Here is a 12,736-nt window from a genome sequence, read left to right on the forward strand (position 1 = left end):
GGCCCTGAGACTGGGAGCAGTCTCTGTGGACTCCCACTTTGGATAAGGGCCCATCTGTTAAGCAGCACACAGAAGCATTTTCCTGCAGAGTACCCCTTGAAGTCCCCACTGCACCCAGGCTGGTGCTACAGTCTCAGAGTTGCCTCAGCAGGGCTGCTATGGCTGCAGTCTCTGCACAGGCAGCGTGGCTGCCTGAGGGTGAAGTTTTGCCTGAGGAAGACCTGGGGTCTGATTCATCTGGAGCTGCAGAGAGCCCAGATGTGGCTGGGTCAGACACCTGTGGCAGCTCTCAAGCCCAAGAAGCCTTGCAGGGGTTTACCATTAGGTCCCTACCTGGCAGGGGTCCCCTCAAAGGCTTTATCTGCAGCCTCCCCCAGCACTTCGGCCTTCAGGTAGTAGAGCATTCGCACCCGCAGCAGAACCCTGTTCCGGGGGGCAGAGAGATCAGCAAAGCCAGCAAAACCTGCTCCACACCGTGTTCTCCCACATGAAAGGACCCACTTCCACCAAGCAGGGTGGGCAGTGACCAGGCAGCGTCATGCCACCCTGCCCAGCCCTGTGACCCGGGGGCCGGAGGGTCGCTGCTCAGGACATGGCGTCCATGAGCTTGAGGGGAATGAGGGCAGTCCAGCAGTGGGAGTATGGTGATCCTTTGTGGGCTGTGAGCCCTTCACAGCTCCCTCCCACCCTCCCAACACTAAAGGCCCTCAGCCCACTGTCTCCATGAGCCAATGTGGGCTCCCACAAGGGGGAATGGTTTTAATTTAAAAGGGGAGAGATTTAGATTAGATGTTAGGAAGAAATTCTTCACTCTGAGGGTGGTGAGGCCCTGGCACAGTTTGCCAGAGAAGCCACGGCCACCCCATCCCTGTTCAAGGACAGGCTGGACAGTGTTTGGAGCAACCTGGGATAAGGTAAGGTATCCCTGTCCTTGGCCAGGGTAATGTAATAAGATGTTCCTTAAGGCTCCTTCCAACCCAAACCACTCCATGATTCTATGACTCACTTGTTGCAGTGCTGTTTGAGGTGCTTCTTGTAGCTGTCATCATGGAGCACCACCTCGGGGTTGCAGGTGGCGAGCCAGTCTGCGTTCTTTATCTCAGGAAGCAGCATCTGGTTCTTTGTCTTCTTGCCCTTCCTGCCCCTGGGCACGGGTGCTGACAGGCCTGTGGGAGCGAGTGGCAGCCAGTGAGCACCGTGGGCACGGCGGGCACTGCTGCCAGGCACCTCTGGCACTGCTGCCAGGCACCTCTGGCACTGCAGGCTGAGGGGGCAGCAGAGCTGTGAGCTGGAGGAGCCCGGGCAGAGCTCCCACTGCAGCCTGGAGAGCCAAGGAGAGCAAGTGCACGGGGCAAACGCAGAGTATGGGAGAGTCCATCTCTGTGAAAAACTTGGGGATCACCACAGAAACAGAACTGCTGTGTGTTCTCAGTGCAATGCTGAGCCCAAATGATAACACGGCCCCTCAATGTGCAAAAATATCACACGGAAAGGAATGAAGCAGGGAAGGGACCTTGGTCCTGGCCATAGCCTTTGGAGACTTAGACACCACAGGCACCTCTAAAGGTCACTCTATGAGGACAGTTATTTGGGACAAGAGTTCAAACAAGAAGCTGCCAAATGATCAAAGAGCAGCAGAGCTGCTGATCTGATCTGTAAGGGCTGTTTCTTGTACCATGCATCTGGAGCAGGGCTGGGGGGAACTGCAAGGGTGCTAAGGTACCAACTGGAAATAGAATGCAGTGTCATCTGCCTGACAAAGATAAAATGAGATCCAGTGGCTGGAGATGAAAATTAAACACAGTTCAACCTTGAAATAAGGTGTGAGTTCACAGCAGAACATGGAAACAACTCCTGGTGGGGTCACTGTTGTTTGGAGTCTCCAGAGAGGGATAAGCTGCCTCCCTGGGTAGGAGTTGCAAACATGAAGGGGAAAGGATGCCTGGGCAGTCCCATCCCATCTGTCTGGTCTTGTAACACCAGTGAAGAAGAGAAAGTGTCACTATGTCATCAACTCCTGCATGAAGTCTGCAGCTCCACGACAGGACAAGGGCTGTGGCCCAGCTGCCTGCTGGAGGCCTGCACAGGCACCAGGCCTCCTGTCCCCAGCACCAAACTGGCCTGATGAACTCTGGGCAGATGCTGCTTCCTCAGCAGCTTGGCCTGTTCCAGGATGAAAGGCAGGATGGTGCTAGATCAGAGCAGAGCTCTGAGTTGGGCTGTCTGGGCACTGTGCCCACCCCTTGTGATCCCATGGACGTGGGACTGAGAAGAGCTCCAGGATGCCCCAGCAAGGGTTTAAGGTTGTTGTTCCTCTCTTCCCGTCAGGGATGGGGCAGGACTTGCCCAGTCAGCTCTCTGCACACACGAGTGGTACCTGAGGCTGCCTGGGGAACCACAGCAGTTCCTGCCAGAGGAAGGAGCTCTGCCCTGCCCTCAGAGTTCTGCTGCTTCTGCTCCTCTCCAGCTCCTGACATCAGGCTGAGGCATTGCTGCTCCTCTGGCCCAGACAAGAAGGGGTTAAACAGGTGGGAAGAGCCATTCTAAAGAGTTGGTTGAGAAGCTCCTGGTGGCTTTGCTGGTCAATAGTCAATGCTCTTGCACTAAAGCAATCCTGACCATCTGCTGAAACCGTGGCTTGTTTGTAACTTGGCATTATCTAAATCAAGTCCACTCATAGCAGTTTATTTGTTTCTGACTCTTGTTCTGCTCCCCACAGGACTCTCAGGCCCACTCCCAGCTGCTCTCAGGGCAGGGCTGTGTAGCAAGAGCAGGAAGCAGCACTGCCAAAGTGACTCCCATTGCAGGAGGTGACTGGAATAACTTAGAGCAGACACCAAAAGAAGCCACATCCTTGGACATCACGCTGCAAAAGCCAGTTGGACACTTCCAGGCAGAAGGAAATGATGACGTTGGGTTTTAAGCACCAACTATGATGCATCTGGTGCTCAGCAGCATCACCACTCCAAAACAGCCTTCCCTGTGCTCCACCATCTGGGAACAGAAGTCTCAGGTTTCAGCCCAGCTCCCTGATGTCAAAAGCAGTCTGGAGAGTTCCAGCCCCCTCACTACTCACCTTGTGCCACAGATCACAAGTACAGAACAAGCAGCACATGGCTGCTGGGCTCTGACTCCCTGAGGGACACTGTGGCCTTCCCCAGCCCCACTCACCTGTCCTGAGAGCCACAGGATGCAGGCAATGTGCTGCAAGGTCAGCCAGAGCCCTCTGGCACAGCAGGCAGTGACCACATGTCCCAGGCCACAAGCCCAGGTGCAGAGATCCAGCAGCCACTCTGTGCTCACAGATGAAGAGCCCTGTGGCTGCCTCGTTCACAGGGTGGGCTCTATGGCTGCCCCAGCCCCAGGGAAGCCTACAGAGAGCAGGCACTGTGCTGCAGGTAGGGAGGCCAATCTGCAGTGTCCATCACTGAGGCAGAGCTAGAGCCAGAGGGGGAGCAGGGCTGACAAGTCTCTGGGTGACCTGTCTGAAGCTGAGGGTACACTGGGAACTTCTACATGACAGAATACAGACACGTGGAGCCAACAGATGCAATTACAGATCTGACATGTGACACGTGAACTTCAGACATACTGCCTCTGAGTAGAGAGAGCACAGGCAGGCCTAGGACAAGGGTCCTGCTACACAGAGTGAGAGAAGACAACATCACCTGGGGAGCACTTATGCATTGCATAATTCTCAGGACAAACCAACACTGCACCTCCACCCATCAGGGCAGGCACTGCAGACCAGTAGATCAGGGACAAACACCATGACAAGGGGAAACAAAAGGGGAGGAAAAAAGGGAAATCGCAAAATCACAGAATATTTGGAGTTGAAAGGGACCCATAAAGATCATTGAGTCCAGCTCTTAAGTGAATGGCCTATATGGGGATCAAACCCACAGCCTTGCTGTGAGATGGAGCTCAGCTGCACGCCCAGCTTTCCCTGGGGCAGCTGCCCATGCTGCCCAGAGGCAGAGGCAGGGTTCTGCACCATGTCCATGCTGTGCCCTCTGAGGGCCTGAGGCGCAGCCTGGGGCATGCCCATGCCCTGGGTGGAATCAGCACCTCATCCCTATCACACCCAACATGTTCATACAGTCACTGGTGCTCATGAGCTCACCGCCCAGCACCTCCCTGTGCAGGGGAACCACAACAGTATTCACAGGCCAGAGAAGACTTGGCAGCACCTCTGTTCCCACCACAAGGCTCTCTCTGCACTGACAGACAGAAAACAGCCTCCCTCCCTCAGCCAGCCCCTGCTGCTGGCTCTGAGGGTCAGCGTGGAGGTCAGCTCCATGGAAGCCTCTTTCTCTGTGCAGAGAGAATTGCAGTGCTGAAGCACAAACACTTGCAGACTGTTTCCATCAGCTCTGCTTTGAATTCTGCAGCCTCAGTCTCACAGGCTGGCACGGGGCAGTGGGTACAGATGCAATGGCAGAGAGAACACGCAATACCTGAGTGATTCTGCAGAGCCTGATTCTGGCCATCCTTCGTCGGCGTGATGAGATCCCAGATAAAACTCTTAATCTTCTCATCCCCCTTGTAGTGTTTGACGCAATACACCAGCAAGGCCCGACAAATCATCTCCATGTCCTTCTCATTCAGGTGCCACTTGAACCGCCCATGGGTCAGGATATCTTTCCAGCGTCCCCAGCTGAAACAGCAGGAACACAGAGTGAACACTCCTGTGCAATTAGAGACCTTGCTGGCACCTCTCTCAAGGAGCTCCTGTGGGGTCACAGCCCTGCCAGATCCCCTAGATGAAGATGTTTTGCCCACACATTACAGGAGCAGAGAGGGAGAGAGGTTTGCAGCACTGAACAGGGAAGAGGCAGGAGCAGACTCTGGAAGTGCCAATTGCCAGCTTTGTCCTGCTAACTCTTCTTCCATCCCAAACGTTCACTCAGAGCCCAGGTCCCACCAGCGGGGTCACTGCTGGAAGGAGGCAACACAGCAAGCAGGACAGACAGGAAGTGGCTGGTGCAGCCAGTGGGTGCACATGGGCACTGGGGCAGCTGGAGGCTGTGCTGTGCTCTCACAGGGGTGAGACTCACCCAAATATCAGCAGGTTCTTCTCCACACGGAAGCACTCGGCCCGCAGGTAGCGCCGCGTCTTCTCGTTGAAGCGCCGCGAGCGCGTGGGTCGCTCGTCCGAGTCACTGTCCAGCTCAGAGAACTCCATCAGCTCGTCCTCTTCGAAGGAGTTGTAGTGCTTGGTTTGCTTCCGCACTCGGGGTCTGTCGATGACCAGGCTCTCCTGTGATGGACAGAGCAGACAGCACTCTCAGGTACAGGCAGAAACTCTTTTATGTGCTCCTCTGGCCCCTGTCACCTGGGCTCTGCTCAGCCTCTGGCTCTTGGCTTGCCAGTCCTGCAGCTGACCACCACCTTCCCACTAGGATACCTGCTTCAAGCTACCTGTGTGCAGTTCTGCCTGCACAAGTGACAACTCCTGACCAGCACAAAATTCAGCCTGGCTGATGACAGGCTAAAATCAGCCCCACTCTGTGTCCAAACGTCTGACTGCCAGCAGCTGACTCAGCTCTGAGTCACTCCTGGCCCTCTCTGCAGGGCCTGTGCCAAGCACTGTGCTGAAGGCAGTGCAGTCTCTGTGTCAGGGGGACAGGTGGGCTGGAACAGGAGAAGCAGCTTTCAAGAAGGTGCAGCAGGGAGCAATATGAAATTAAATAGCATGTACCTGCCCCTTCTCCTTACCCCACCCTGCTGAATGAATTAATGTAATGTAAATCTGCCTGGATTTCAGGCACATAGGACACACACACACTCTCTCTCTCCCATTGCTACAGCTTGAGCAGTGAGCTCTGCAGAGCTGCAGGACCTCCCTCCTGCTGCTGTCTAAAACCATCTCTTACAGCCCTGCTGCCTTAGTTGGAACTATGGCAGCCTCGGGGTCGCACCGGAGCCAGTGGCAGCACCCTGTGCCTGGAGGAGCTGGGAAGAGAGACCTGAGCTGCAGCCAAGCCCATCACCTCAGCAGGGCCAGCAGAGCACTGGGATCCCCTCTGTCCCCTCCTGCCTCCTGACAGGCAGAGGCACCAGTCTGCCCTCAGGAGAGAGAGCAGAGGGGCAGCTCCCATCTCTGCTCTCTGTGACCAGGGACAGGACCCATGGGAATGACTGGAGCTGCACCAGGAAAAGGTCCTTTCCCCAGAGGGTGGCTGGGCATTGAACAGGCTCCCCAGGGAATGGGCATAGGCCCAAGGCTACCAGAGCTGAAGGAGCATTTGGAAAATGCTCTCAAGCAGAGGGTGAGGTTGTTGGGAGTAGCTAGGAGAACAGACTGAGTACCGTGAAAGATCAGGGAGACACAGACCAACATGTGGCTAAATAAATCAGGGCTTTAGCCAGCATTTGTGGGTCAGTCTTCCCTTGCACTAATTCTTGATGCCCCACACAAACCTCTTGGAGAGCCCGGAGGAAGCATGCAGCTCCCTGGACACTTGGACACCAGGCCACATGGTGCCAGACCAATTGTAGGGCACACGGGCCACAAACTGCATCCTACCTTCTCATTCTTGGCATCTGTATCGAGCTCTGCTATCTTGGCCCACTTCTGCCAGAAGTTGGGGTCATCTAAGGAAATGTCAGTTCTGTTTCCTGATGCTACAAAGCTGGCCTAGGAGAGAAAGAAGAGGAATGAAGCAGGTGCAACCCACCATCCAGATGTGCTTTCTTCCATACAGAGATCCCCCAATGCCAGTCTGAGTGCACAGCCTTGCTGCTATGGGATGTTACACCCTAAGCTGCTACCAGAGGGTTCTTTGCCTGAGGGAGCTGAACTCCTCTGTTCTGCAGTCATGCCTGACCCACTGTAAATGGAGGCTGGGTTGTGCAAGAGGAGGAGGGCCCTTGGTGGTCCCAGCAGGCACCAGGCAGAGCATAGCACAGAGCTCTGTCTGGGGGTTTTGTCAGGCCCCACAGCACGCAGCTTCCAGGGCACAGCAGCACCCGGCCTTGGGCATCATGCAGCCCAGCAGCTGGGTCCTGCCACCATCCAGCCCTCATAGCTGAACATCCTAGGCAGCCTTCTATCACCTGCCAGGCTGGTGGCCCCTCCCCAGTGCTCTGCTGACCATCAGAGAGACAGGAGACCACACCAGCCCCAGCACAGCCAAGGTCTCACTGGCACACTGAGACAGCAGGGCTTGGCCTCCACATGGACATGTCTCCACACACAGGTAGGAGGCTGGACAGTCTCCACACACAGGTAGGAGGTAGGACAGGTCTCCACACACAGGTAGGAGGCTGGACAGTCTCCACACACAGGTAGGAGGTAGGACAGGTCTCCACACACAGGTAGGAGGCTGGACAGTCTCCATACACAGATAGGAGGCTGGACAGGTGTCCATACACAAGTAGGAGGCTGGACAGGTCTCCACACACAGGTAGGAGGCTGGACAATCTCCACATACAGGTAGGAGTCTGGACAGGTCTCCACACACAGGTAGGAGGCTGGCTGACCACTACTGCCCTGCATGTTCCCCTTCCTCCATCCCCGAGGGAAATTCCCCTTCCCTCCCACTGGAGCACAGCACACCTTTGCAAATGTGGAGCCCTTTCCTTCAGACTGGATCGTGATGGTCTGTGTCCTGCGCTGGAGGATCTGATCAATGTCTTCCTCACAGAATTTGGACCCCTCATCCTCCTCATCCATGAGTGCGCCGTAGGCTCCCTTCCGCAGCAGGTCCTCCACCTCCATCTTGGAGAGCTGCTGAACCTGCCCAAAGCACAGGGGCATCACCAACCCGGCCAGCAACCATGACCACTGCACAACAGGAGAAGGCTCCTCCCTCTGCTTCAGAACAAAGGGCCCTAAGCCAACCCAGACTAGCTGCTGTTAAAGCAAAGAGGTCACTTCAAAACTCTTCCTGAGAGACTGTTAGGAAATTCAGCCCACCCACTCCGGACACAGCATCGCATGTCCCTTATCCCCATGGCAGTGCAGGAACAGTCTGGCAGGCCAAAGAGCGGCAGTGTGAGTGTGTGGGACTGGGCTCTCCCTCCCCAAAGGCTGCTGAGTCCCTGCTCTGACCTGGCAGCGACTTGCAGGGGGAGGAGGAGAGATCTCCTGCAGAGGCTCCCACCTGGCCCCGCTCCAGCAGCCAACCTACCCCATTGGTGCTGCCCTTGCGGTTGATGTCCTGCAGCACAGCTTTGTCCAGGCCCAGCTTCAGGCTGGCCTTGTCGAACATCTCGCGCTCGTAGGAGTTCCTGGTGATGAGGCGATAGACCTTCACAGCCTTGCTCTGCCCGATGCGATGGCAGCGAGCCTGAGCCTGTCAGGGCAGAGGGCACGGTGTCAGCGCAGGGAGCCCAGCTGGACGAGGACCATGTGCCTTGTGGTACCCTGCATCAGCACCTACACCCACCCACCTAACCCACAGTCACCTCCCATCCACCACAGCACGCTCATTCCCTGCCTGTGGCTGACATGGCAGGGCTCTAGCACAGCCTGCACAGCTGGAGCAGGAATGAGAGATCCCAGCACCCTCAGGCAAGGACACAGGGTTAAGGCTGGAGCCCTGGCTCTCTACAGATGGGGCACACAACACTGTACCCACTCCAAAAACAGGTATGGGCACAGTGTTGCCTGCTCTGTGGCACATCTGTGTTTTCAGAGCCACACTGTGATCTCCCCCGTGTCCTGCTCCCCCTGCCCACATTCCTGCCAGCCGTCCGGACACGGTACCTTGTGCCCAGTACAGCTGGTGCTGCTGCCCTGCTGTCCCTGCCTGGCACAAGTGACAGCCCTGCCCTGCCCATTACCTGCAGGTCATTCTGGGGGTTCCAGTCGGAGTCGAAGATGATGCAGGTGTCAGCAGCGGTCAGGTTGATGCCCAGCCCGCCTGCCCGCGTGCACAGCAGGAACACAAAGCGATCCGAGTCGGGCTTGCAGAAGCGGTCGATGGCAGCCTGGCGCAGGTTGCCGCGCACCCGCCCGTCGATGCGCTCATAGGTGTACCTGCCCAAGAGAGGGAGAGCTTAGAGCAGAATCACAGCAGGGCCCCAGGAGTCTGTGGCCTTCAAATCCCCTTCTGCTCCTTCCCCCAGGCTGTGTGGGCACACCAGCCAGGACTTACCGGCAGGACCTGCACCCAGGTGGAGGCGCAGGCCCCATCAGCCTGTGGGCACTGTGGCTGTTCCCAAAAGTTGCGCCTCTTATGATAAAATCATCACAACCCCATGCACGGGGTATGGGGCTCATGGGAACCAGGACCAAGGGAAGGATCTACTTTTACCTGGTCACTCTGAGGACTAGCCCTAAACTACACAGAATGAATGGTCTGAAGTGCTTAGCTCTGGGGTCTCCACACCCCCCAGCAGTACATGGTAAAACAGATCCATCAGTATGTGGGCATGGAATGGCCAAATCCCCACCCTGTGCTGTTGCCACTCCATGTGCGGTGCATGGAGGTACTGTGGAGGGCCCGTGGTGAATGCTGGAGCCTGTACTAACCGTCTCTGGATGAGATAATCCTCCAGGATGTCAAGGCAGCGCACCATCTGCGAGAAGATGAGCACCTTGTGCCCACCAGCAATCAGCTTGGGAAGCAGCTTATCAATGAGCACCAGCTTCCCAGCTGCCTGGATCATCGCCTGCAGCTGGAAGTCTGGTGCCTCTGGGCAGTGTGTTTTGCGGAAGTCTTCCAGGATCTTCTCCTCTGCCCCTGCCAGGTGAAAAGGGATGTGAGCTCTTGGCAAGCCTGGCAGTGCAGCTGCCCAGGGCAGCAGCAAAGGATTGCATGAGCAACAGAATCCATGCAGTCAGAGCTAGGGAGGCTGGCCAGAGACCTCCTGCAGACCCTCCACTCCTGGGACTAAACTTCTGTAGGGCTCACATCAGCTCTTGGCAGAATAAGTCAGGCAGGGACACTGGTCCTGTGTTGGAACACCCCCAAACACAGTGAGCCTCAGGAGACCCTAAGGTGCCCATCAGCAAGCAGCCCCTGGAGGGAGCTGGGCTGCCTGGGAAGGCAACAGGACAGAGCACTGCCACATCATAGGCAGATGGCACAAGGCCTGAGCTGGCTCCCCAGCTAGGCAAGCTCTGTTGGGAGTGAACAGTAAATGCTGCAGTGACACCTGTGTGTCCCCCCCCCACAACTCCCGTGCACAGCCCTCACCATTGATGAGGTACGGGTGATTGCAGCACTTGCGCAGCTCCATCATGGTATTGATGAGGTTGGGCATGTTGTGCTGGTTGGCACCCTTGGAGAGGAAGGAGAAATTCTTCTCCAGGATGGCCCGGTAGTATTTCTTCTGGATATTGGTCAGCTCCACCTCAATGATGGTCTCCTGCTTGGGTGCCAGATTCTTCTCTACATCATCCTTCAGCCGTCGCAGCATCATGGGCTTGAGGATGGACTGCAGCTTCTTCACCTGCAGAGGAAGCACAGACACTCACTGCCCTCCCTGCACGGAAGCACATGGGCCAGCAGAGGGGCCTGCTAGCCCGGAGCCTCCCCGTGCTGCAAACCCACTGCAGGTGACGAGAGCAGCTGCTCAGCAGCCAGCCAGGACAGCTTCAGGGCCTGGGGTCTTTGGGGCAGGCATGACCAGTCCCAGGCTACGAGCTCCACATGCCTGGGCTGCCAGCAGCCTTAGAGTCTGATGCAGGAGGAGAGCTGAGACTTTGGACGGTAGCTGAGATGGCAGTGGCTTCATATGCCTGTGCCTGCTCCCACAGAATGACAATCTTTGTGCAATTTCCACATTCAAAGGGCAGTGGGACAGCCCAGGCAACTAAGCAGCTTCCCATGACCCACACTCAAGGAGAGCTTTGGAGGAAGAGAACCTGACAAGGGTGATTGACACATGGACTTACTGACCTCCCCATTCCCCTTGCACTCCTGTTGGCCTCAGGGACAGACCAGGTGGGAGAGGCAGGTAAGCTGTTCTACCCAGGCATGCAAGGGCAGCAGGGAGTCAGTTGGGAGCAGACCACTCCTCTCCCCAGAACAGCACTGGGGCTCTGTCCTAACTTTACTTCTCCTGGTATGAGGAGCCCTACCCACTTCCATGAAGCACATGTCTGAAAGCATGTCTGGTTTGGTCACCAGGTGTCCCAGTGGCCTGTGCTAAGTCACTGCTATCATTCCTCCAGGTACCTGCTCCTCTGTCTTCAGGTCTCCAAACTCTTCCAGGAAGGCTGTCTCTGAGGGGAACTGCTGTGGCTCCAGAAAATTTAGGAGGCTGAAGAGCTCCTCTACCGAGTTCTGCAGGGGGGTCCCTGTCAGCAGCACCTTGTGCTCCTGGGAACACAGAGAAAACAGGTTGAGGGCTCAACCCCATTACTGGGGGTTGAAGATGTCCCAAGAGCACAATGCTTCTTGTCTTGCAGCCTAAGAAGCACTCTGGATGGCCTGGGACCACAAACACACTGAGAGGCTTCCCTGGCCGTGGTGACAGCCCTGACCGAGCCACTGCCACACAACACTGTCCTGGGGCTCCCAGGACACTGCATGCACACGTTCCAGTCCAGCTCTGTGCAACAACAACCAGACTCAACATCTCACACTGCTCCCAGCCTTCAGCCCTGCCCTGGCACAAGAGTGTTGGGTAGGCCTGTGCTGGTGCTGGACAGGGACGCTGACAGAGCCCAAGCTCCTGTGCAGCTGGGGGCAGGATGTTTGTCTTGAGGGCTCAGACAGAGCAAGAGGGAACACCACACAGAGCCATGGGACACCGAGGGGCAGCAGTGGCCTGCTGCTAGGGACAGTCTCAGCAGGGTGCTCCAAAATTAGCAGGGACAGGTATGACTGCGCACTTGGAACAAAGGGGAGCTTTTCTTAGAGGTTCACCATGTAGGTACATGTGCAGTAAAAGGAGATGAGGTCCAAACAACCCCCAAGACCTGGGAGTGTGAGGATCAGATGATCCCTCAAGGAGATTGCTCTCCCTCCCATGACTGACAACATGGCCTTGGGCTTTAGGCACCACCAGGTGCTGGTCCTGGGTGCACCAGTTCCTCTGTCCCAGCACTGTCAGAGCCTCAGACTCACTACTCAGGCTAATCCTCCTGCCCAGTCTAGTGCAGGAAATGTCCTCGGGAGTGGCCTGCTAGGAAAGAAGGGTAATTGTAAGGTGGGAGACTCCCAGAGGACTTGTACAAAGGGAGGTGATGGCATAGAAGGGAGACCAGAAGCAACCCTGCTTTGACCCAAGCTCACAACACAGCAGGGCCCTACAAAAGACACCAAGTCAGGGGAAACAGCAGGGTCTTTTGGAATTTGTGGGAGTCACAAGACAAATTATTCTCAGAGGCCTGGCCCAGCTACAAGTGAGTATGACGGAAGCTGGATACAACTGGAAGATCCAAAAGGCCTGCTGGCCCTTGGTCCAGCTAACAGCAACACTGCTTTTCCCAGGGCTGGAAAAGAGCTGGACATCCAAATAATTTCTCAGAGCAGCTCACTGTTCCCTTTGTTAACCCACCCCTGGCATGGAGGAACATGTTTGCACAGCAGTAAGAAATGATGTCAAACACCACAGCCCTGCCCAGTGTAGGGCACAAGACACAGCAAGGCCGGGGGTATTGTGCAGGGCTGGCCAGCAACTGCCCCCATGTGCTGCAGCAGCTTACACTGGGCTGCAAGGATGGGCAGGGCTCTGGCAGGGAGCATCCCCACGTGGGAAGGCACAGGGGAAGGTAATATTCCACTCTAGCAAAAAGAAGTTTGTGAGGGCTGCAGGGCACCAGTGCCCCATCCAT

General features: G+C 56.3%; 1 protein-coding gene across 6 annotated transcripts in view; it reads right to left on the reverse strand.

Moving 5' to 3' along the window:
- The window catches only part of CHD6 (chromodomain helicase DNA binding protein 6), a 101,295-nt gene that overhangs the window by 20,126 nt on the left and 68,433 nt on the right, over positions 1-12,736 (reverse strand). For all 6 annotated transcript variants that reach the window (XM_054274839.1, XM_054274842.1, XM_054274838.1 and 3 more), the window contains 11 exons: positions 11,133-11,276; positions 10,149-10,404; positions 9,482-9,692; positions 8,791-8,986; positions 8,136-8,300; positions 7,562-7,741; positions 6,530-6,640; positions 5,058-5,260; positions 4,458-4,657; positions 1,007-1,166; positions 334-423 (listed from right to left, as the gene is read on the reverse strand). In XM_054274839.1, coding sequence (XP_054130814.1) covers positions 334-423; positions 1,007-1,166; positions 4,458-4,657; positions 5,058-5,260; positions 6,530-6,640; positions 7,562-7,741; positions 8,136-8,300; positions 8,791-8,986; positions 9,482-9,692; positions 10,149-10,404; positions 11,133-11,276 — 1,916 coding nt within the window. The remainder of the gene's footprint in view (positions 1-333; positions 424-1,006; positions 1,167-4,457; positions 4,658-5,057; positions 5,261-6,529; positions 6,641-7,561; positions 7,742-8,135; positions 8,301-8,790; positions 8,987-9,481; positions 9,693-10,148; positions 10,405-11,132; positions 11,277-12,736) is intronic.

This window comes from Melozone crissalis, unplaced genomic scaffold (assembly GCF_028551555.1).
Source record: "Melozone crissalis strain CALT ecotype California unplaced genomic scaffold, PUWL_Pcris_2 ptg000017l_1, whole genome shotgun sequence".
NCBI lineage: Eukaryota > Metazoa > Chordata > Aves > Passeriformes > Passerellidae > Melozone > Melozone crissalis.